The sequence below is a fragment of the Mesoplodon densirostris genome, chromosome 15 (assembly GCF_025265405.1).
Source record: "Mesoplodon densirostris isolate mMesDen1 chromosome 15, mMesDen1 primary haplotype, whole genome shotgun sequence".
In the NCBI taxonomy this organism is placed as follows: domain Eukaryota; kingdom Metazoa; phylum Chordata; class Mammalia; order Artiodactyla; family Ziphiidae; genus Mesoplodon; species Mesoplodon densirostris.
Window position 1 is genome coordinate 40,356,764 of NC_082675.1, and position 24,955 is coordinate 40,381,718.

Consider the following 24,955-nt stretch of genomic DNA (forward strand, 5'->3'; position numbering starts at 1 on the left):
ATTCAAAATCTGGCAACAGTCTTTAGGGGAAGAGTCATTGTATATTTGCTTCAGGCTCCTCTTTTTAGCAAGATTTTGTCTCCTAAGTACCCCCAAGATTATGAGCTTTTGCTTTGCCTTTCTGGGCCAACCAGAAACCTCCAGAACTGCTCCAGGGTTCAGCAAGCATCTCCTGGGAATACTGGACTTGCCTTTGGGGCTCCTCTAGTTTCCAATCCATCAAGCCAGTTCCACATGACTGCCAAACGCTCTGCTAGTTTCTCTTTCCCACAGAATATTTCCTTTTCTTGGACAAAGTCAGATCCTTAGGCCACACCCAGAATCAGCAAATATCCTTCACCTCCTCCAACCCCATGAAGAAAATAGCCTGTGTCACTCAGTATACCTAGGAAGGTTCTTCCTTCTTGGGAAATGTTTTTAATTTAATTCTCATTGCTTTCACAGATCTCTGATTTCTTTAAAAATATGATTTTTGCAATTTACTTGTTTTTCCCCTGGTTGTTTCAGCTGAATGTTGGCCTGTCACAATGTACAACAGTCTACTCTGCAGTAGAGGATTTCCGTTTACTATACAGATGAGAAAACTAAGACATAGAGAGATGGTAAGACACTGGTTTTCAAACCAGGTTTGGCTGACCACTATTTCCCTAGAGCCACCTTGGATGTCATCATGGTGAGGCAAGGTGGGGAGGCTTTATTTGATTTGTTCTGAACATCTTCCTGATCAGTGACAATCTTATTAACTCATCATTACAATTTAAATTAGCTTTGTATTTTCATCATAGCCTAGGATCTTGTATATATCAGCCGAGGGCAACAGGACTTTCTTAAGGGCACAGTCTCTTTCTCTTTGGACACAGAGATTCAGATATGATGCAACTGGTGATGATTAATAAGGCAGACTGGAGGTGAGAGGAACATACAGTTTCCTTTCCTCATGATTCTCTCTGCCTGGGGGGAGGAAACTCTTCTGCTTTCCATCCTTTCAATCTCTTCTAAGTTCACTCTAATGGGAAGAATTATTCATCTGATTGTACACTTAATGAGGCTCATTACACTAGTTAGTGGGATTCCAGTGTTTTAAAGGCAAGAATCCAGACTCCACATGATCTGTTTCTTCTCTTGAATCCATGCAATAAAATTTTCTTTACCCTGTCTTCACCTGTTGGGGGGTGGGAGTGGAGGATGGAGAGGAAGCCATGCCTCCTATAGGGAGCAGAAAGCCTTAAGTCTCTAAACCAAGGTTGAGTTTTCCAACTCAACTTTGTTTCCCACTTGCCTACTATTCTTTGTCCATATGTTCTCTTAGTCCATATATCAAGAAGGGAGAAGTGGGTAGAAGAGTTCAAGTACCAGAACTCTGAACTCTTTAACACATGCTGTATGCTGAAAAGACCCGTGTGTCTTTTATGCCATCTGACACTGATCCCTTGGTTCCAGCTTCAGAAATCTGTGACCTTTGGGCCTTTTATCTTGGACTTGCAATCTTCCTGGATCAGCAGTGCAGAAAGTGTTGGCTCTCCCTCAGAAAGGGTTGGGTGTCAGACTTTTCTCTTCAGTACTCACGTTTCTCAAGAGGCCATATTAAATCACGTCTGCTGAAGCAGTGCTCCCTGGTACCTTTGGGGGGGCTTCTTCCTTTCACCTATCTCTCTGGGCATTCCACTTCAGCTCATCCTAAAATACCTGATTTGGTTGGGTTTTTTGTTTTGTTTTGTTCTTGTTTGTTTTATTTTCTATAATATACTACAATTTCTTTGAATAAAGGGGCTATAATTTGCCAAGTATTGCTCCTTTGCCAAGAAGTATAAAGAGCAAAATAATGTAGACATACTCAGAACATCCAATCGTCAAAGACAAATGGAGAATTTGAGACTACTCTAATTTTCCTTCAAATTCAATTCAGCCTGGTATAGTATTAATAGATTCTTCATTCTAGTATTTTTTCTCAACTTTTTCAATCTCATTTTATTCAGTAAATGTACTCACTTATTGACAGACTTACTTTTAGAATGATGGATTTCTGCCAAAGTTATTTTTCAAACTTTGCCTTGTTGATTAAAAAGTTCTATCAGTCTCCCAGCTAAGCAGTACTCTGTGCTTCTGGAAAGGAGGAGCATGCAGCTAAGGTGTTTTTATATTCTACGTTATTTTGATCCTCTCAAAGAATAGATCTAATCTCTGTAGTCTATTTTTAGAAATGAAATGAATTTAAGCTCAAAGGTGCTTTAAATAAAAGCACCATAATTATACTTACTCCAAGGTCATGAGGATTTTTTAATCTCCATTTAACAACAACTTCAATTCACGTTATTGTTATACTTAGTAATAATGGAGGTGAAGGAATAGATTTGCCAAAAGATATACAACAAGACCTGCTTAAAGATAGGAAATGTGGTGCTCATTTGGTAAAAACCTTTTTGCTACTTCTAACCTGCCTTCTTCCTTAATCCCAACAATTCCTGATGAAATATCAGTTGGGAGAAGTGAGCCTATGATGTCGAGGGCTATACCCCAGCTCCAGGTCTAGTCACACCCAGTTTTACATGATCAGAGAGTGAGAACTCCTTAGAAATGTACAAAGCTTGCACAAGACTCAATCTACCAGCTCAGTTCCACTTGAGGGATTTACACAAACCATGAAGACTTTCTAGCTCTTGTTACACAACTCTTGGCACTCACTGCAAAACATCAGTGGGTCACCTGTGCACTCTTTTGCTATGGACTGAATTGTATGCCCCTCCTCCACCCTAAATCCATATACTGAAGCCCTAACCTCCAATATTATGGTATTTGGAGATGGGGCCTTTGGAAGGTAATTAGGGTTAGATGAGGTCATAAGGGTCGGGTCCTCATGATGGGATTAGTGACCTCTTACAAGAAGAGGTCAGAGAGCTTGTGCCCTCTCTCTGCCATGCAAAGACACAGCTGAAGACAACCACCTGCTACCCAAGAAGAGAGCTTCCTCCAGACACCAACCCTGCTGGCACCTTGATCTTGGACTTCCCAGCCTCCAGAACTGTGAGAAATAAACGTCTGTTGTTTAAGCCACCCAGTCTATGACATTTTGTTATGGCAGCCCGAGCTAAGACAAAATTCCTTGCTCTTTTGGAGAGTTTACAAAAGGAAAGCTAAAAAAACAACAAACTGTTTAGGAAGAAGCTTTCACTGAATTAGAAGTGAAAAAGGAAAAGGGCTTTGAGTTATTGCTGGAAGGACACTAAGGCCAAATTCCCTTCACTGAGCCCCTGGCTAGGAACTAGAGAGGCAAAAATGAAAGGCAAGAACCTGCCCCCAGCACCCCATTCTAGGTTAGCTACTTCCAGAGGTTACTAAGCAAATAATGTCAATACCATATGATAAGTGCTAAGACATGGGTATACTCAGTGTTGCAGGAACAAGCCCACATCGAGATGATGCCTGAGCTCATCTTGAAGGACAGATAAGAATTACCAGGTGAGGAAGGGTGAAAAGGGCTTTCTACGTGGAAGGAACAGCAGGAACAAACTCACAGACGCTAAGCCACTGGGTATTAACGGAAAATGCAAAGTGTGAGTTGGGTGGAGGCCACCATTAAAGCTGAAGGAAACCTGAAGAGAAAGAAAAAACCAGTAGCTGGAAACTGCTTTTTCCTAGCAAGGTATTGAAAAAAATCCCATGGGAATCCTATTCCCTTAAAGACCGTGAGCAGCTGGGTCCAGGACAACTGGGTGTGTAGCATGTCTGGACTTGGACTTCAAAAGAGCTCATCCCAATCTGTTCTTGTGCCGTGTCCGTGGGAGAGCAGCGGGCTAGCACTCTGAGAAGTCCCCAGTGTCCCCTTGCTGTGTCACAAACTCACTGACTAATCTCAGGCTGGCCGTTCCCCTCTCTAGATTTCAGTTTCTCCCTCCCTAAGACAAAGGAATCATCTATAAAGTTATTTCTCAGGGACTGAAATTTGATTCTCTCGCTTACAACTTTCTTTTGAAAGGGATGGGGGAATTTTATTCATTCCTTGACCTGTTCCAGTGAGAATTTTCAAGAAGCTTAAAAAGACAGTCTTTACAGACTTACAACATCTGTAGGAAGTAGATAAGAGAGATGAAGATAGGGGGAAAACAAAGACAGGGAGGCAGAGATGAGGCTATGACCCCAAGTCCACGCCAGAGATGTCTACTGATGCAGTGGGGAGGGGACTACACGTAGCAGGGGAGGAAGCAGCTCAGGAGTTTGGCTGTAGCCACAGCTGTGAAGATCCATGGTCAGCCACACAAGGGGTGTCCCTAAGATGCAGGCAAACGGACTGCTTGGGAGAAGCCATTTAATGTCAGTCTGTCTCCGAAGTTTAAACTGAAAACATAGTTACAGACATTCAAATATATGTTTCAAAAAAGCACAGAGCAGTTAATTTAGGAAACCTGTCAAATGCCACAGTGAGGCTCAGTGTAGTGACCCAGAGGGAAGAAAATGTCTTGTCTTGTCCCCATGCCATTTACAAGGTACACCCCGTGTACAATTTAGGAAGCTGGGAATAGAGAAATCTGCACCACGGTCCTCGCCTGGGTTCCATTACAGAAAGCAGAAAGTCTGCGTACAGGGAGCTGGCGGTGCGGCCAGGAGCCCCGCCCGCCTCCATCAAGGAGACAGCTCAGCAGAGGCTGCTTTTCTCTGAAGAAACGGTAAAGCCTGTGGAGCAGAAGCAGACCAATAAATACTTCTGCAATGCTACCGGGAAGCCTGAGCGCACTTTCTTTACATTGGCACTGAGCTGAATATTGATTAGAAACCCTCTCCAACCATGACATTTAAGAGAACTGGTGGCCGGTGCCCAGAAGAGTGAGGCACCACTCTGTGGGTTCTTCTCTTTCCCCAGTAAGTGAAACCGCAGACCATCTGCAGTGCAAAGACAGGGTCAAAGCCAGAGGTGGGAGGGTCTGCTGGACCCAACACCTGGGCTTCCCAGGGACCAGCAGGAGAGGAGGCTCAGCTGTGCTTTCTGAGGATGGCACCACTGCAGCACCCACATCAGATTTTTAAAAACGGAATCATAACATAAATAAAGTAAAATGCACGACGAGCTTGAATTTTAAGTGTAGGGCTTGTTGAATGTTTACACCTTTTTTTTTTTTTTAAAGAAGATGTTGGGGGTAGGAGTTTATTAATTTATGTATTTATTTTTGCTGTGTTGGGTCTCTGTTTCTGTGCGAGGGCCCTCCCCAGTTGCGGCAAGCAGGGGCCACTCCTCATCGCGGTGCGCGGGCCTCTCTTGTTGCGGAGCACAAGCTCCAGACGCACAGGCTCAGTAGTGGTGGCCCACAGGCCCAGCCGGTCCGCGGCATGTGGGATCCTCCCAGACCAGGGCTCGAACCCGTGTCCCCCGCACTAGCAGGCAGACCCTCAACCACTGCGCCACCAGGGAAGCCTGAATGTTTACACCTTTAAACACCCATGTAACCACCACCAGACAGAGAAGGAACCTAGGTTCCTTCCCAATCAATAAATCTGAATCACCTATGTGGCTGTAGGCTCTTTTTTACTGCAGTCTACTATTCTATTGTATGGAGAGATCAAACTTTATTTCTCCTTGATTGATGTATGGTCTATTTCCTCAGTTTGGGGCTGTCATGAGTAAAACTACTGTGGATATTCCTATTATGGATTAAAAAAAAATAACAGTCTTACTGAAATAGAGTGCACATACTATAAAATTCACCCTGTTAAAGTGTACAATTCAATAGCTTTTTTAGTATATTCACAGTCATGCAACCATCACCTCTAATTCCATACCACTGAACATGTCTTGTGGGCATACGTCTTCATTTTTCAATTGAGTGTACACCAGGAGTGGGGTTGCTCAGTCATAACAAACCTTATTTAGCTTTAGTGTTTTCTAAACCAGAAATGTTATGCCACATCCTCACCCACACTTGGTATTGTCAGTCTCTTTAATTTTAGCTGGCCTGGGTTGGGGCGGGTGGTGTATGTGTGGTTCCACATCAGATTTAAAACCACTTCTGTCTCAAATCTCCATTCTCTTACAACCAACCTGGCACAGACTGTGAGCTGCATTCCCCTACTGAAGACTCATCCAACAATCTTTAGGATTGATGCTTCTTCTTTTCCTTTTTCTTTCTTTTTTTAAATAAACACCTGTGACTTCCAAAATATTCCATCAAATGATAAATTAGGTTCCCTGAGTTACTTGAAAAATTGAAAAAAGAACTTTAAAACCCACGGTGCCACTTGAATCCAGTAATTTTAAATTCCTCTTGACACTAGAATGACAAAATGGAGCAAAGCAGAAGCAAAGGTTCTCTAACTACAGGTCAGCAGTTCTCAAATTGTAGCCAAATCCCAAATACAGAAAGCGCTTCAAACGTTTCTCCATCTGCAAGGGAAAAGCTCATTCCTTTCAATTAACATGAACAAACATTAACTGCTCAACATACATTATTTCATAGAATCCCTGCAATATTTCTGTAAAGTTATACAGTTACTCCCATTTTACACATGATAAAACGGATACATACAGAGGCGAAGGAATCTTTTTAAAGTTACACTGCTGGAGAGTGGGATTCTTATCCAGCTCTCTCTGTCTCCAAAATGCGGGGCTATTCGTCACTACTCTCTGCAGTCTCAGCTTCTTAGCCTGGAATATGACAGGTCACTCTATAAATCTCTGCTGAATAAACTTGCTGAATATACATTTTCTCATAAAGTAACTTGAAAAAAAATTTTTCAGGGAAAAGAAAACCCTCATAAGAAGCATGAGGGGCTTCCCTGGTGGCACAGTGGTTGAGAGTCTGCCTGCCGATGCAAGGGACGCGGGTTTGTGCCCCAGTCCAGGAAGATTCCACATGCCACGGAGCGGCTGGGCCCGTGAGCCATGGCCGCTGAGCCTGCACGTCTGGAGCCTGTGCTCCGCAACGGGAGAGGCCACAACAGTGAGAGGCCTGCGTACCGCAAAAAAAAAAAAAAGAAGCATGAGTACTGAAACGGAGTCATGCATTGTGTAATTCTTAGAGTGAACAGTCAACCACCCAAGGATAACATGAAAATAAGAGTAACTCTGACTGGCTTCACAAAAGATAACGGCAGGACTTGATTGGATCCAAGTGGTTCACACAGCGTAGCTCAACCTAGATGTCAGAGCAGGGGTATTTCAGTGGAAAAAGCACCAGTTCACTGGGCTCAGACCTGGGCTGGTTTTTCCCTTCAAGTGAGAGTAAGAGATGTCCTCACAACCTCAGGCCTTGCATTCCCACCTTAGAAATCCTACCGTAAGCAGTGTCAGCATTGCTATTCCAAATTGCCAAGTGTTTGCTGCCATTTGGCCACACCATTCAGAGCTTTTTACTTCTCTCCATGCACCCTTAAAACGTTAGGATTTGGGGGACTTCCCTGGTGGCTCAGTGGTTAGGAATCCGCCTGCCAATGCAGGGGGCACGGGTTCGATGTCTGGTCCGGGAAGATCCCACATTCCGCGGAGCAACTAAGCCTGTGCGCCACAACTACGAAGCCTGTGCTCTAGAGCCCACGAGCCACAACTACTGCAGCCCACGTGCCTAGAGCCCGTGCTCCGCAGCAAGAGAAGCCACCGCAATGAGAAGCCCGCACCCCGCAACAAAGAGTAGTCCCCGCTCGCCGCAGCTAGAGAAAGCCCGCACGCAGCAACGAAGATCCAACGCAGCCCAAAATTTTAATTAATTAATTAATTTTAAAAGTTAGGATTTGGGAGCTCAACACTTTGGGAGAGAGCGTTTTGGCAATTACTCGATTTCCCCTTTTGCTGGAGTACACTTTATATGTTTCGTCCTTCACAGATAGCTAGAACATTCGAGAAATTAGAAAAGGAGTTCACTCCAAATAACTGAAGGAGAGGTGTCTCTTTGTATCCCCCAGGGCACCCCCAGAAGTCACATGACAAGAAGACAGATGTGGAAATGTAGACAGAGAGAGCCTGTCCTCCTCATAATCTACCCCCCAAAACCACCCAGATATGCACAGAAACAATCAAATAAAATTACAAACACAATCTAACACTAGTTTACATGGTATCAGGCAATTCAGTATTGACTGAAAAAAACCTTTCCTGCCACATATTTGACTAACAGACTGGCTATTTTGGAGTCACATAAACAAGCACACCTGCTTGTACTTAACTGCCTGGCCTTACAGTTAGATGCAGTCTACTTATAGAAAAACAAAAACATCAGAAATCTTAACCTAAAGAACCACTGGGTCAGTTCAAAGTGACGAAGAGTCAGGAGGGGAAAAGCAAGTTTGGACTACTTTTTGTAAGGGAGGACATTTTAAACAGGAAAAAAAATGAGCAAATGATTATCATAAGCAAATTCCACTCTGGGGGATAAAACAGGAGAACAAGTGTGGGGCGGGATCCGATGGGGTACTTGGGGGCCCCGGGGGGCCAGGCCACCAAGATGTCTCTAAGGCACAGCGGGAGAGAAGAGCTATTTTCACAAAATGGCACCAAGTAAATATCTACTAAGTCTTTCACATCCACATGTCATTCCTTTCTATTATGTGTCAAAACTTAGCTGTCCCATAATGAAACTATGTTTCTTCAGATTTCCCAAAAACTGCTTCATTTTATTAGCTCTGATTACGCCTGCTCATTCTCTAAGGACACGGGCAGTTGGTGCTGCCTGAAGCTTGCCCTCTGGTTTGGGCACATACAGGCCATGAAATGCTCCTTGCTAATTACCCCATGTCCGGCCATACCTTGGGGGACTTAGTTCTAGTGATTGAGATAGAAGATCTTCATAACGAAAGGTGAACTCAAACTGGATTAATGGCACAATTAAGGGAAGGAATATGTACATTGCAAGAGCATCACTGGGGGCAGTGGAAGGTACTTCCATAGATACATGTGGGATTGCACCTCTGTTTCTGACATTAGTGCACAAACCTGCCAAGATGTGTAAAATAAGATCAGTGTGTTTTAGCATTCACTTGGCACTCATTTATTCGATGCTATCCTACAGTGAACCAAGGACACATTGATTCATCCCCCCAACAGAGGCTATGAACTGGCCTTTGTGTTGCAAAAAATCACTTTAATTTAGGTGTTATAAATTGTCTTGGATACTGACAGCACTCTTATAAACCTTGCAGTCAGAATATTTACAGAAATTCCGGGCATTTCCTTTAAAGCGAATTCATTCAGGTCAAAAGTTGAGAAATCCAGAATCGTTATCATATTTCTGTAGTACAGAACATTGGGATGATCAATGGTGCTAAAAATAGCCCAGAAAAAAATAGGAGTTCATAATCGGAAACAAGAAAAACAACAACCTTCTCCAAAATAGCAAAATGTCCATTAACATCACTCACTTCCTTAGGAATTATTTTGACAATAGGAAATGGAATTTAATTTTTTTCCCCTTTAATCCAAAACTGTATTTCCCCTCCCATGTGTCCTCTGGGAAAACCTTGCTTATAAACGAATCATTCCCAGATAACCAGCTTCTTGCTGACTGTTTCCATACAGCTCAACAAACACAGAGAAGCTCCTGAACTTGCTATTTCACGTTCCTGTTGCTTCAGTGGTGATGTCATGGAAAGACATAGACATGTTATTATTGCCCAGCTAGAGACCGTAAAGGAAAGTTATGCTGCGGCCTCTAGGTTTTCATTTTCCAATGAAAATTATTTTCATTGCCCTAGCCGCTTAGACTGTGAAAAAGAAAAATGATTTAATTAGGAAAACAGTCATAACTCAATTTTGTAAGCGCATTCTTTCAACATAAAAATTACATGACAGCACAGCTTCATTGGGTTTGATCATTTATTTTCATCGGACCATTCTAGAACACATCAAGGTGCTGAATAACAGCTCGAGGAAGTAAATTTTAAAAATATGAAGCTGCTCCCCAGAAAGGAAAGCTGCTCCCCAGAAAGGAGTGTGGAGTCTTAAGAAGCTGAGAAAATGGGAAGAAATGCAAATAGCGAACTGAGAGGAGTGGGCTTCTCTTTTGTGATTGCCTTTTACCATCCAGGAAGGGAGGAAAGACAGCAACAGGCTCTGCACACCCAACAGATGGTGATGAAGATGATGAAGATGATGATGATAAAGAAAAAGAAGTAACTGTGCTTGTTTCAGCAGCACACATACTAAAACCAGAATGATACAGAGAAGGATGACATGCAAATTCATGAAGCATTCCATATTTTTTTGTAACTATGGGAGCTGAGAGATGTTAACTAAATATATTGTGGTAATCATTTTGTAATATATACAAATAACAAATCATTATGTTGTGTACCTTAAACTAACACAATGTTATACGGCAATTAAATTTCTATAAAACTGTTTTTTTTAAAAAACGGAGAAGAGTAGTAACGGAGCAGCAAGTAGAAGGCAGAGGAGAACTAACACTGTTTAGCATAGACTAGACCCAGTGAAAACGAAACATGATGGGGATCATTAACTATACTTCCAGGACTTGTCTGTAGTCTGTCCTTGAGTGTGTATGTGTGTTTGTTTGTGTGTGTGTGTGTGTGTGTGTGTACACACACGCACGCGTGTTTGCATGCACCAGAAATTGAATCTAAGTCAGATTCCAGAACCTGGAAGATTTGTTTACTTGTCACCTCCTCAGAAATTCAAGGTGTGATTTCACGTTAAGCTCTGGAACTTCCCTACAAATATATCTAAAAAAAATTCAGTGGAGAAAAAAATTATGTTATTTAGAAGTCATAAAATCTGTGTGATTCCAATATAAAAGACACTAAGCTTCTTTTCTTTCTTTTTTTTAAATTCCACCAGAAACAGCAAGCATTTCACCCATGGTCTTGGGAGACATTTGAAAATTCTGAACATCAAACCCTGAGAGCATCTGTTGAGGACACTTTTACAAGTTCATCCTATATTTAAAACAGGTTGAATTTTACCTAGTAAAACTCACATAGCCAAGCCTCCTTCTTAATTCAATATCTTGGCAATAGGTCAAGAGAAATATCAGCATGTCACTGGAAAAAGAAAGATGTCAGGCCATGCTCCCAAGACCTGGCCAAACAGCCTGAGAGAGAGGCGGTCGAAACTCAAGAGAAATTCCTACCCACTTAAGAGTTCTTCATAAGGATGAATCAAACGGAGGCTAAAACTTACCAGTATAGTCTTCTCAACTCTTTTAAGAGAAACTCCTAAGTGGGAAACACAGTTCAGGACTTCGGTCCTTTTACTACACAAGGATGTGTTGTTATGGGGACAGCTTTGCAGGCTCCCTGGCAACCCTGGTGTATAATTAAGGCCAGTGATCACAGAACAGCCAGAGGTGGTCTCCATGGAGACCAACAAACACACATTTCCACAGGCACAGCAACTGTTCTGAATCAATGACTCTTTATATAGGTTTAAAAACATTGTGAATGGTACATCAATTGCTTCCTTTGTTAGGCAATGCCTGATTAAAAACACGGTGAGAGAGCTGGTTCTCTTGCACCCTAAATTCTGAGCAGTGCCTAGATAGGCAGTTCCCAACTCAATTCATAACCTAGAACTAGTGAATACAAATGGAAAATCCAGACTCAGGAATCACTGGTTAATCTGGAGGAAGAATTAAACTAGTGGTCGACAGAGCCAAGGAGGGCCTGCCAGCTGCCGGCACTCACTATTCCAGGGCTGTCTAAATATTATTGAACCCTCTAGCAAGGTAGACATTATTATTATACTTGTTTACAGATGAGAAAATAAAGCACACACCTAGAAAGTGTGGCCGAGCTGGGACTCAGAGCTAGGTCAAAATTAAGTCTTGGTCAGGATTTAAGTAACTTTACATAATGCTCTGTGTTTGCATAGCACTTTGTGGTCTATCTTCTTATACATTCTGCCTTTTTCTTGAAACGTTGAGGAGTCAGGTTCTAGAATTTTCTCAGTTTGCAATATTTCACCCCTTGTTCCTTGCCTCCCTGCACCACTTCTGCACCCACCACACGCTCCAAGTTCAAAGACTCACGTGGGACCCCATGTCAGGAGGCTGCACCAGGCTTCCCTGGTGGCACAGTGGTTAAGAACCCGCCTGCCAGTGCAGGGGACACAGGTTCAAGCCCTGGTCCAGGAAGATTCCACATGCCGCAGAGCAACTAAGCCAGTGCACCGCAACTACTGAGCCCATGCTCTAGAGCCCATGAGCCACAACTATTGAAGCCCACACGCCACAACTACTGAAGCCCACGCACCTAGAGCCTGTGCTCTGCAGCAAGAGAGTGCACTGCAATGAGAAGCCCACACACGGCAATGAAGAGTAGCCCCCGCTGGCCACAACTAGAGAAAAGCCCGCACACAGCAACGAAGACCCCACGCAGCCAAAAATAAAGAAATTAATTAATTTTAAAAAGAGCTAAACCTATAAAACATATAGAATAAATCATAAAGGAAAATCTTACTGACCTTAGATTTGGCAAAGATTTCTCAAATACAACCCCGAAAAAGAAGGCTGCCCCATCTTCCACCTGGACTGCATGAGCAGCACTCTAGCCTAAGCAGCAATGGGAAGGGAAACCCCATTCCCTAAGCATGAATTGTGACGGTCCAAACTCTAAATAAGAACAGGGACAAACATTCCAATTAACCACATATGGCGTTTATACATAATCTTCCCTGAGAGAAGGAATTTGGTAATAGAGATGGAAGAAGGTCGTATCGCTGAGCGGTTTCCTACTTTACTCTGATCGGTTCTATTAAAGACTTTTTAAATCTGGCACATGTTTCATTAAGTAGGCACTGACAGCTAATGATATGGTTCCCAGCAGATCGTCATTATATATAACCCTACAACTGAATGTAAATGCCGTCAGCATTCAGCCCCAAGTATCGGATACAGTCAGCACTGTCAGAGCTCAATTGAATCACATTTTTTTTTTTTTTTTTTTGCGGTACGCGGGCCTCTCACTGTTGTGGCCTCCCCCGTTGCGGAGCACAGGCTCCGGACGCACAGGCTCCGGACGCGCAGGCTCAGCGGCCATGGCTCACGGGCCCAGCCGCTCCGCGGCATATGGGATCCTCCCAGACCGGGGCACGAACCCGTATCCCCTGCATCGGCAGGTGGACTCTCAACCACTGCGCCACCAGGGAGGCCCTGAATCACATTTTTGAACTATCTTTAGATCATCTAGTCCAGACCCCTTGCTTTATGGATGAAAAAGCTGAGGACTAGAGGGGTTCGGAACGGAGTGATCAAAGCCGAAGAGTCCTTCCTTCCCTGAAACCCCTGAAATCCGAGTTCCCTGCCACGTGACTCAAGGAACAGCCTCCCTCCGATCTTCGCCCTTCTGCCAAGGCTCAGGATAAAGGCTTTTCATTTTCTCTAAAGTTAACCGCCCCCACTCTTTCCATTTCCCTTTGAAACTCATTCTCCCAGTTTCCCCTCACTCTCTGGCATCGTGAAGTCTCTGTACACAGGTGTCTTCCAGTCTCAAGCACGCCCAAGTCCTTCTTTTCCTAGAACAGAAGTTGTCTTCGTTAGATCTACCCACCGCCAATCGCAATCTTCTATCCACTTTTTATGTATTCTTGAGTATTTATGAGCCGGCTTTTGCCCCACTCCGACCCCTGCCCTTTGCCTAAAACTGTTTCCTCAAAGGTCAGCAAAGTCCTTGCTCTAGTCTTTTCTCAGTCGGATCTCTTTGACCTCTTGGTGGCATTTTGCTTTAAAAAAAACTCCTTAAAATTCTCCCTTAGACTTCCCTGCTCTGAACTCTCCTGATCCCCCTTCTACCTTCCGGCTATTACTTCTCTCTCCTGCTCATTATTGGTCCCTGGCATCTAAGTATCGCCCAAGCTAAGTTGTAAGCCTCTTCTCTGTTCTCCCCAAATTCTTTCACTCTCTCAGTGAACTCATCAATTTATACATTTTCTTGATTTCAGCTCCATCTTTCTACAGGCGAAGCCCAAATGGACATGCAGAGCTCCGAGCCCTTGCCTACCTTTGACCCCATGTTTCCAACAAAAAAGAGCTCCATGTAGATGTTTTATCACCATACACATTTGTCTAAAATGTATATCACCAGCTTTCCTCCCCAAAGATGTCCTTTCACAATCACCCCCATTTCTGTCTGTAATGCCATGGATTTCCCACGTCTCTAGCTACAAACCTTGGAGCCATGTGTGACCTTCCATACCCATCATTCCTATGTCCAAACTATCCCCCCACCTGTTCTAAAATGATTTGTCTTTGTTATCTAATTCTTTTATCACATCACAGAACAATTATATGGTAAGTTGTGTACTTAAAATGTATTTTCCTTCTAATTGTAAGTCAGGTTTGACCTTTCACCTTTCTTCTTGCCATCACTACCTTGATTCACCTCCCTTCTGAATGGTTGGAAGTCATTTCCAATCTGTCTTAAGCACTGCCGCTATATTAACCTGCTTAAAACATTACCCTTGGTCAGTCTCATTCTGAGGTTCACAGTGGTCTCTGTGGCATGGCTTTTAGGGATACCTATAATCACTCTTCTATGCCCAGTTTTTCCCTTCCCCTCTACATTCTCCTCCTCCTCTAGCTAAATTTATTTCCTCCTGGTTCCCCACCTGCACATCCTTCTGCTTAACCTCTCTGCCTGTGAGTTTTTCACAGAATCCAAATTCTCCTCTGGGCCAACGGAACATCTTTTTGAGTCACTTTCTGAATATACTGGCACCCAGCAGAGTCGCAATGACGTGGGGGAAAGGCTGTATGGCTAAGTACAATTATGTTGTATTCCAAATGTCAGCACATTTTTTTTTTTTTTTTTTTTGCGGTACGCGGGCCTCTCACTGTTGTGGCCTCTCCCGTTGCGGAGCACAGGCTCCGGACGCGCAGGCTCAGCGGCCATGGCTCACGGGCCCAGCCGCTCCGCAACATGTGAGATCCTCCCAGGCTGGGGCACGAACCCGCGTCCCCTGCATCGGCAGGCAGACTCTCAACCACTGCGCCACCAGGGAAGCCCCAAATGTCAGCACATTTTGATGTATAAGTGGTCCATTATGATTTGCAAATATTTTCTCCTAGACTGTGGCTTATCTTTTCATTTTCTTAATGGTGTCTTTTGAATTACAAAATATTTTAACTTAAATGCAGTCTAATTTATCAATTATTTTATGGCTCATGCTTTTGGTATCATATCTAAGAACTCTTTGCTTAAACCAAGGTCATTAAGATTTTTTCCTGTGTTTTCTTCTAAGAGTATTCCAGTTTTAGCTCTAACATTTAGGTCTATGATCCATCTTGAATTAACAATGCAAGGCAAGGGTCTAAGTACTTTTTTTTCCCAGCATACGGACTGTTACAGCCTAATTTGCTGAAGAGAAAACCCCTTCTCCATTGAACTGCCTAGGCACCTTTATCAAAAATCAATAGACCTTGGGACTTCCTTGGTGGCACAGTGGTTAAGACTCCATGCTCCCAATGCAGGGGCCCGGGTTTGGTCGCTGGTCAGGGAAGTAGATCCCACATGCATGCCGCAACTAAGAGTTTGCATGCCACAACTAAGGAGCTGGTGAGCCGCAACTAAGACCCTGTGCAACCAAATAAATAAATAAAATAAAATAAAATAAAATCTTTAAAAAAATACATTGACACCCTTTAAAAAGAAAAAAAAGAAAAGAAGATCAATAGACCTTAATGTCTACCCTTATGCCAATACCAAAATGTCTTGATTATTCTAGCTTTATAGTGAGTTCCAAATTATGTAGCTCAAGTCCTCCAACTTTGTTTTTGTTTTTCTTTTGTTTTGGCTATTGCATTTCCAAGTAAATTTTAGGATCAGTTTGTGAATTTGTACAACTTAGGAAGAATTTCCATCTTAACAATATTGAGTCTCTCCATTTATTGAGATCTTCTTTAATTTCTCTCAGAAAGGTTTCATAGATTTCAGTGTATAAATCTTACACCTTTGTTAAGTTCCTAAGTATTTTTTTCTTTTTGATGCTATTGTGAATGGAATTGTTTCCTTAATTTCACATTTTTTTTTGAACATGACTGTTCATTATTAATACATAAAACTACAATTGATCTTGCACCCTGAGACCCTGAGAAATCACTTATTGGTTCAATTAGGGTTTTTATAGATTCCTTAGGATTTTCTATGTATAGGATAATGTCATTTGTGAGTATAGACATTTTTTTTTCTTTATTTCACTGCCCGAAACCTCCAGGATAACGTTGAATCGAAGTGGTGAGAGTGAAATTGTTGTGTTGCTCCCAATATTAGGGGGAAAGTATTCAGTTTCACCATTAAGTATAATGTTAGCTATAGGTTTTTCATAGATGCCTTTTATTAAACTGAGGAGGTTCTCTTCTGTTACTAGTTTGTTGAAAGTTTTTATCATGGATGGATGTTGGATTTTGTCAAATGATTTTTCTGCACCTATTGACATGATCATGTATTTCTGTCCTTTATTTTATTAATATAACATTAATTTTCACATGTTAAACCAACTTTGCATTCCTGTGATAAATCTCATTTGATCATTGTGTATAATCCTTCCTGTAGGTTGCCAAATTTGGTTTGTTAATGTTTTGTTAAAGATCTATGTTCGGGCCTCCCTGGTGGCGCAGTGGTTGGGAGTCCGCCTGCCGATGCAGGGGATATGGGTTCGTGCCCCGGTCTGGGAGGGTCCCATATGCCGCGGAGCGGCTGGGCCCGTGAGCCATGGCCGCTGGGCCTGCGCGTCCGGAGCCTGTGCTCCGCAACGGGAGAGGCCGCGACAGTGAGAGGCCCGCGTACCGCAAAAAAAAAAAAAAAAAAAAAAAAAAAGATCTATGTTCATGAGGGATATTGGTCTGTAGTTTTCTTACAATTTTTTGTCTGGCTTTAGTATCAGGGTAACTCACCTTACAGAATAAATTGGGAGTTATTCCCTCTTCCTCTATTTTCTACAATAATTTGTAAAGAAAATATATTTCTTCTCTAAATATATGATAGAACTCATCAGTAATGCCAACTGGGCCTGGGCTTTTCTTTGTAGAAAGATTTTAAAATTACTACTTACATTTATTTACTTGTTATGAGCATATTCAGATTTTCCATTTATTCTTGAGTCAAGTTTCCTATTTTGTGCCTTTGGGGAATTTGTCCATTTCATCTAAATCATCTATTTGCTGGCATAAAACTATACAATACTTTTAGTTTCTATAGGATAAGTGGTGATGTCCCTTCTTTCATTTCTAATTTTGATTATTTGTATCTTCTTATTTTCTTCACCAGTCTAGCTAGAGGTTTGCCAATTTTGTTGATTTTTCAAAGAACAAACATTGATTTTCTCTATTGCCTTTCTGTTTTCTATTTCATTACTTTCCACCTTGAACTTTATCATATCCTTCCTGCTGATCATTTTGGGTTTATTTTGTTCCTATTTTTCTTGTTTCTTAAGGTGCAAGCTTAGGTTATTGATTTGAGACCTTTTTTCTTTTCTACTGCCTTCTGGCCTCTGTTGTATTTGATGAGAAGTCATCTGCTGATTGTCATTTTGCTTTTTCTTCTAACCTTTCTTCTTCTGGAATTCTTATACATTTGTTGATATTCTTGATGTCGTCCCACAGGTCTCTGAGCCTCTGTTCATATTTCTTCAATTTTTAAAAAGTCTTTGTTCTTTAGATTGAATAATTTCTTTTGTTCCACCTTCCAGTTCACTTATTCTTTCTTCTGCCTGCTCAAATATGTTGCTGGGTACCTCTAGAGAATTTTTCATTTTATTTCAGTTACTTTTCAACTCCAGAATTTCCATTTGGTTCTTTTTTTAAAAATCATTTCTACCTCTTTGAGACTCTGTATTCATTGAGTCTTTCCTTTAATTCTTTAAACATGGTTTCCTTTAGCTGTCTGAACATATTTAAATAGCTGCTTTGCAGTCTTTTTCTGCTAAATTCTACCTCTGAGGATAGACATTCAGGCACAATTCCTATTGACTGCTTTTTTCCTGTGCATGGATTATGCTTTCTTGTTTCTCTGAATGCCCTAATTTTCACTGAGTACTGGACATTTTAGATAGTATAGCAACTCTGGATTCTGACTTTTTCCCAGAGCATTTTCGTTGGCATTGTTGTTTTGCTTGTTTAGTAATTTGCCTGGACTAAGTCTGTGAAACCTGTCTCCCATATAAGGTACCATTGCTGCGGTCTTCACTCAATGTTTTTTTCTTGCTTTTATTTTTAAGCCGGCCTTCCTAGGGATCATCCCCAGTCTGCATAGCTTAGTGTTCTGGCAAAGACTAGTCAAGAGGTTTTGCTCAAACACCTTAAGCCAGAAAGCTTTCTCTCTGCTTCTGACTCTGTATGTGGGCTGGGGAGCACATTCAAACTTTAGGCTGTTTTCATGTCTGCCCCGGCTTTTCTTTCTGCTGGTCTCTCACGTGTCCTCTGTGTGTGCACACAGGCTCTGTTGACCAGGGACGTGTATGTGTCTTGGGCATGCTCCATCTCTGCTGCTCATGCACACAGACTAAGGTAGATCTGGCATTTATGGAGAGCTAGCAAGCCCACTGGCTGTCTCACCTCCCAGAACTACCTGGTAAGTCCCCAGCTAGACCACTGGTCCATTGCTTGCCCCAAAGAGGTAAACTCAAGCTAGTGGAGCTTCCTGTTCATTTACCACCTAGACGGCCCCTTTACCTGACAATACTCCAAAGAGAGTGAGCCCCTTCTGGAAGCAGAAGCAAGCCTGTTGGTTTTCACAGCCTGCCCTGCTCCGGTTGAAATAGAATACTTATAGAGATGGGGAGAAGGGAATGAGAGCAACCTAAAGCAAGAACACCACTAACTCATGCTGTTCCTACCCGAAGTTTAGGAGTTTTCATGAACAAATGCCTCTCAGTTTGTTGTGTGCTTTTGGTCAATTTTTAGAGAGCTGAAATGGATATCTTTGACAGTCTTTTTCCAGCTTTCTAGTTGCTTCTGGGGGAGAGGATTTATCAACCTCGTCATTCTGTCATGCTCTAAGTCAGTATCACAGCCAACCTTTACATTCTTCTGGAATGTGAATTATTAATGCTATTAGAAAGTAGACAATGCAGGTGGAAACATCGCTGTGAAATCTTACTTTCAAATAAAAGCGTTTGTTTTTGCTTTCTGGGGGAAAAATCAGCCAACAAACATAAAGATGGCTAAAGGTACAAGTTTAAATGATTACTGTATTAGATTAAATTAATTAAGAAATCTCACTCAGTGGAAGCAGCACCTAGGGCACTGTAACTTGACTCCTTTACAGATTTTAGGGAAATGAAATGCTCCACTAGAAAGAGCTAGCCCCAAAGCATTAACATCCTGCATCCCAGAGCTGATTTTTCTGCTCCTTCTTATTTTCCCACCTCTCTATCTTATACTTCAACCATGATCAATACACACTGGGCATTTTTATTAGCCCCTTTTTTGAATGGTCCATCAGAGTCCCCCAATCAGGCCACCTGTCTGTTTTCCTTTTTCAATTGCCTCTGACAGGCTGAGACCTGGGCAAGTCACTGGAGCTCTGGACACCCTCGCAGCTCCCAGGAAGGAAGATAAGAACTGCCCCATGCATCTGGGGGTCCAGTCTCTTCAAGCAAGAGAAGGCTTAGAGGTGTTTTGTTTTGTTTTGGCAAAACCTCTCTTTTTCAGATGGGAAAATTAAGGCTCTGGGAAATTAAGGGGCATACTCAGGTCACCTTCCAGGAATGTGAGAGATCAGTATGTCATGCTGATAAAATAGGCAGAAACCCTCAGAAATTGTTACCTGAACAAGTGAAGGATCAGGCTCAGGGCCAGGGACTAGAGATGACTCCATGAAGACCAACCTGACTCTGAGAACACCGGACACAAGGGCTCCTGAGATGGATTCTTCCCACCCCTCCCCTCTCTCTTACCTTAGCAAAGAAAATCCAGGCTGCACACTGCCCTGGGGTCATAAGGCTTTTTAGCTTCACTGTGTTGACCATGAGAAAGAATCCTAAAAATCCACTGGAAGGAGAAAATATACGTTTGTTAGTGAGACTTGCCTTCCTATAGCCAGTAGCTAAACATTTCCTGTTACATTTTGTGTTTACCTTTACAAAAATTAGTCGATATTTAGTTATTACACCACCCCTATCTCATCTCTGTTTTCTGGTGATCTCTGGATAAAAACACCCAAAATTTAAAAACCCATTAAGCTCTACTATGCTAAGGAGCTATGAAGAGATCATTTCCCTGGAGGCGGGGAGTGGGTATAGAAATTTGGGAGATCTCTGGCTAAATCATGAAAGAAAAAAAAAATCTGGAGGACAGTATCTCCTGCTTCCTCCTGTATTACTTCTGGAGCTTGGTGCTTGCCAAGGTAGAGCTTCAACTTTTTTTTCAAGCACAACAAACTGTTAGGAAAAGACTTCCAAAGAAACACTCACCATATGAAGTCAGAGGGTCTGGACTGGCCCCTTGGTTCAAGGTAAGAACCTAAAGGGGAGGGTTGCATAACAGAAGTCCCCTAAAGCAGGGTGGCCTACACAGACGCTATACTTTGGGAATGATGTCTGAAAAAGCCCTCACCTCCCAAGGGAGCCTGAGGCTGGACAGCATCTCGGGGGCTATCCAGAGGTTTGGAGCTCTACATACCTCCTCCTTTGTAGCTCCAGGGTGTCGGGTGCCACACTGCCATCTGACCTCTATTATAGGTGCTGGGGTATGGCTCCCACCCAGATCATGAGCCCTGAGAGGGAAGGGCCCCATCTTGGGCTTCTCCATATTTCCCCAACAGAGCCAAATAAGGTGCCCTGATCATAGCAGGTATTATGTAAATGTTTGGCAGGTGTACTTGGAAGCAGGTTGAATTGACTAAACGCACCTAAGGCCAAATTTCACAGAAATGTGCGCCTTCATTTCATTAGATTCGATTAGGTCACAGCCATATTCTTGGGGCAGGACCAGGGACAGGGATTAGGTTTCCTCTCTATATATTTCAGCCTGTTTGGCCTAACGACCCACAAAGTTTGCACAGGTCTGCACTTGCAGTCATGGGAGCCTGGGCCGCGCTGATTAAGGCGTTGAGTCACTCTCACAAGGAGCCCCTGTGGGGAAACAGGAAGCTGGAAATCAAGTGATCCAGGATTCTATTCCTGGCTGTGCTCACCGACCCTCATAACCTTGACCAAATCCCCATTTTTTTCCCCTTTTTTTCTTGCCCCAGGTTCGGTTCTGTGGCCTTAAAGCAGGAATAAGCATAGTGCTCTTCATTCTATTTTATGGAAATCAGAGATTTTCAGAACAGAAAGGTTCCCCAGCCCCAAGTCTCACTTTATTAACAAGCAAACTGGGTCACAGGCGTAATGAGAGTCCAGGTTTCCTGGCTCTTCCGAAGCTCTCCCCGGCCCTGCAGACCTCAACGTGGAAATGTGCTCTCAGCCAAAGAGATGGAGTGAGATGCTGCGGGTGCCCAAGGTCGCGAGGCTGGTAGAGGACAGTGAGGCAGCCAGCCCTCCAAGGCTCCTCTTGATGGTGTCCACCCCCTGCATCCCCAACAGGTGCCTGTCCCATCCCCCATACCTCGGTCCCCTTTGGGCTTCTCCTGTCCTCTCCATACCTGGCCAGAGGAGGGCATAGTTCCACGTTGACCCTTGCCCTCAGCACAGACTCTGCTACTAGGACTGAGTGACCGCTGGCTTGTGACCCACACGCTCCTGAAAGCGTCCATGACTCTTTCCCATCACCTGACTTGCATGTCGGTGAATCATTTCTAAATGACTCATGGATCCCTCCCTCATCTCCCTCATCTGTGTCTTCCACTTCCAGCTTGTCTACCCCTTGCTGTGGAGGCAGGTCTTAAGAGCACTGGACAGATCCCAGGAGTGAAGGAGCCTGGGGCTCCCTATTCACGGGGTCTCCAGGCCACGGCTACCACTGACCCCTGAGGCCTCCATGACCCCTCCTGAGCTCCCCCAGGACCTCTGAAGGTGACAGCTCTTAGTCTGAGATACGGCTATGGGGGAGTCATGAGATGATGTGGGGAAAAGCGCCACATTCTTAAAAGAGGGTAAGCCAGAGGTAGAATGGAATAGAGAGTTAAACCAATTCAGATAAAGATTTCCAAATCTTTCAAATTAAAAAAAAAACACCACCTGAGTTTTCATGTTGGATTAGAAAAACTTGCAGATTCAAAGGGGGCAGAAATGGAGGCAGAAGGTCATCCTACAGGGACTTCCCTGCCGGTCCAGTGGTTAAGACTCTGCACTTCCACTGCTGGAGGCACGAGTTCGATCCCTGGTCAGGGATCTAAGATCCTGCGTGCCGCACAGCGTGGCCAAAAAAAAAAAAAAAAAAAAAAAAAAAAAAAAGGTCATCCCACAAAGCCATCACCAACAGGCTATGAACTGTGATGCTCTGTTCCAAATAACCAAACCTGGTGGCCCCCTTGGCACCCTGGCCACCCATGCAGCCAAAGAAGCAGGCCCAAAGGGAAGCAAGTCCACAGGCACCAGAGTGGCACGGACAGTCCTGCCACACAATCCTAGCTCGTGGGCAAGTGACAAGGCCTGACCAATGGATAGGAACTGAGAAGACAAATTCTGTCAGTGTTTTCCTGCAACTTTTCTGAGAATGATGAGAAAAAAGAAATCATTCTGAGGCTCAAATGCAGATGCAGACTCTATAATACTGATTTTTTCTGTCCTAACACACCCCCATCAGAAACAGCACCTAGCTGCATATCAGCTCTTTAACTCTCTGTGAAGAATCACTGCTTCACAAGATACACTCTCTTTTGGGTGGAAATAGGTGGTCTGGCTTTTATGTAGCAATTGCTTCTGGTCTGTTGACATTTTATCTACAGATAATAATAATGCCCATCATTCGCTGAGCCAGGCAAAATGCTTCGAGCTTTGTGTACCTTATTTAATACACACAATCACCCTGTATTAGTATTATCTTTCCATTTTACAGATGAGAAAACTAAACTAAGGTTTGGGAGAACTAGGATAACTTGCCCAAAGACACAAATTAGCAAACAGCGAGGCTGAAATTCAACCCAAGTGTGGTCTTTCGACCATATCAGAATCCATGCTTTGAGACTGTCCACAGAAGCCTTTCCATTCCTCGGCACAATACAGTCAAGCGAGGTGGGGGTCATGGCAGGAAAGGGGGTGGGGTAGGATGGGGATGAACCTCTTTGTATCTAAATGTATCCATCTAATTGGTCCACATCTCTGACACTTCCCAAGGCCAAATATTAACCATCACCTTGTGGTCTAGACAATTCCTAGTCATTGGTTTCAAAATCTGTCTCTCAGAGTCTTAGGGTTCAGTCAAAAATTTTTGGAGGCTGCCCCTTAGAAACAAGAGAGAAATCAAGGTAGATTCTGAGAGGGTGTGATTCGGTACCCAAATCTTCCCTTGAACTGAGTCAGCGTCATCATTTTTATATACCGAAGTTCTGTTTAAGAATTGCTTGTGGGGCAAAAAAAAAAAAGTGGGAGAATTCTCTCTTTTCTGCAAGTCTGAAAACCACTGCCCTGGCCGAGAAAATTCTTCAGGACAGGGGTCCTCGCAGGTCCCAGGCCAGCCCTGAGCATGTTCGTAACAACCCTCTGATGGCCGACGGGTCAACTTCCTCACCTGCACCAGACACCACTTTCTTCTGACGCTCATTCAGATAACAGACAGTGACCCTGGGCTTCACGAAGACACGGCTAGTAGTACAGAAACATACAAATCCACAGTGCAAGGGGTTTTCCGAGTTAAGATTACCTGGCACAGCAGCTGCCGTGGAATCTGTAGAAATACAGGAACGGAAAGTCCAGGACGCTGAGGAGATCACCTGAGGGAAACAGCAAGGGTGAGACACACACAGCCTGAAAGCCCCCTGCCCCCGGCTGCCCGGAAACACAAGGCAAGGATCTTAATTACATCAGCCCTCTGAGTGTTGAGCTGGCCAGCAGTGAATTCACTCCAGCATTCGAGGGTTTCTGTGTCATTGGCATTGTCTTATTATAATAATAGTACGATGATAATAACACCCATTTAGTGAAAGCCTGCCCTGTGCAGGGCCCCGTGTGAAAAGCTTCCCGAACATCATCTCTTTCAATCCTTGTAACAACTCTGTGAAGCTTTGTTATCCCCATTTTAACTGCAGCTCAGAGAAGTGATTTGTTTACGTTTGCACAGCACTCTAACTGTTGAGCCAGAAAGTGGACCCCAGTGACTTCAAGTCCTAAGATCTTTCCTCTTCACCAGGCAGCCATCCCCGGCCCAGAGCGTAGGACAAAAAGAATCTTTTTTTAAAGATTCTTCTATTCTTGTCTGCCTTATATCTAAAAAAGGATCGTGAACGCATGCCTCTGACATCTTCTCTCATCTTTGTGTTTAATTACCGCACAAACAGAGGAGGGGCCAACCGCCCATGCATACTCATTTTAGTTTAAGGTCCAAAGGGTACATTTATTTCTAGTGAAGTAAGTTCATTCTTTTAGTTCCACTTGGTGCAAGAGGAAATAATCACACATATTGGCCGCTTCCCTCTCTGGAATTTGAACTTGGTCACAAACAAGAAGTCAGGAGATTAAAAAAGCAGAAAGCCTTCCAAAAATGTCCAGAGAAAAGGAATTAAGCATTTCCACAGCAGATAGCCTAATCCTTCCAAATCTGGAATTTCTGAGATTCTGGAGGCGCCAGACCTTCCAGACCCCTGGGCCTCGGTCTGTCTCTCAGTTCTGGATGGACTGGAGCAAGAAAGGTTGATTTTCCTGAGTACTCACAGCACGTTAGGGGCAGTGGAACATCCTTCATCACTACACTTACCAATCAAGAGTTTCAGAACAAAAGACACAACGCATCGCTACACTTCCTTGTACCTAAATGATCTCAAATGATTCAACCATCGACTGGGAAGGAAAGGTCTGAATTCCACTTCTCTGGACGGTTGCTTTTTTCTACCATAACTATTGTTATTTTGTTTGATTTGGTTTGTACCTATGTATGTGTATTTAACTAAAAGGAGAGGTCCCCTAGGATCTGGTTTTCGTGCAGCCCAACAA

The 24,955-nt window shown here is 43.3% G+C and overlaps 1 protein-coding gene across 8 annotated transcripts in view; it reads right to left on the reverse strand.

Annotated features, from left to right (window-relative positions):
• TMEM241 (transmembrane protein 241) overlaps window positions 1-24,955 on the reverse strand; it is a 110,062-nt gene that overhangs the window by 23,585 nt on the left and 61,522 nt on the right. For 5 of the 8 annotated variants that reach the window (XR_009534539.1, XM_060119192.1, XM_060119197.1 and 2 more), the window contains exons 12-13: window positions 23,670-23,739; window positions 19,823-19,916 (exon numbers count right to left, since the gene is read on the reverse strand). Coding sequence is in view for 7 of the 8 variants with exons in the window: in XM_060119192.1 (XP_059975175.1) it covers window positions 19,823-19,916; window positions 23,670-23,739 (164 nt within the window). In the remaining variant the exon portion in view is untranslated. Of the gene's footprint in view, window positions 1-12,214; window positions 12,543-13,112; window positions 13,445-19,822; window positions 19,917-23,669; window positions 23,740-24,955 lie in introns of those variants that run through there. The other 3 variants (XM_060119196.1, XM_060119190.1, XM_060119191.1) reach the window with 2 other exon arrangements.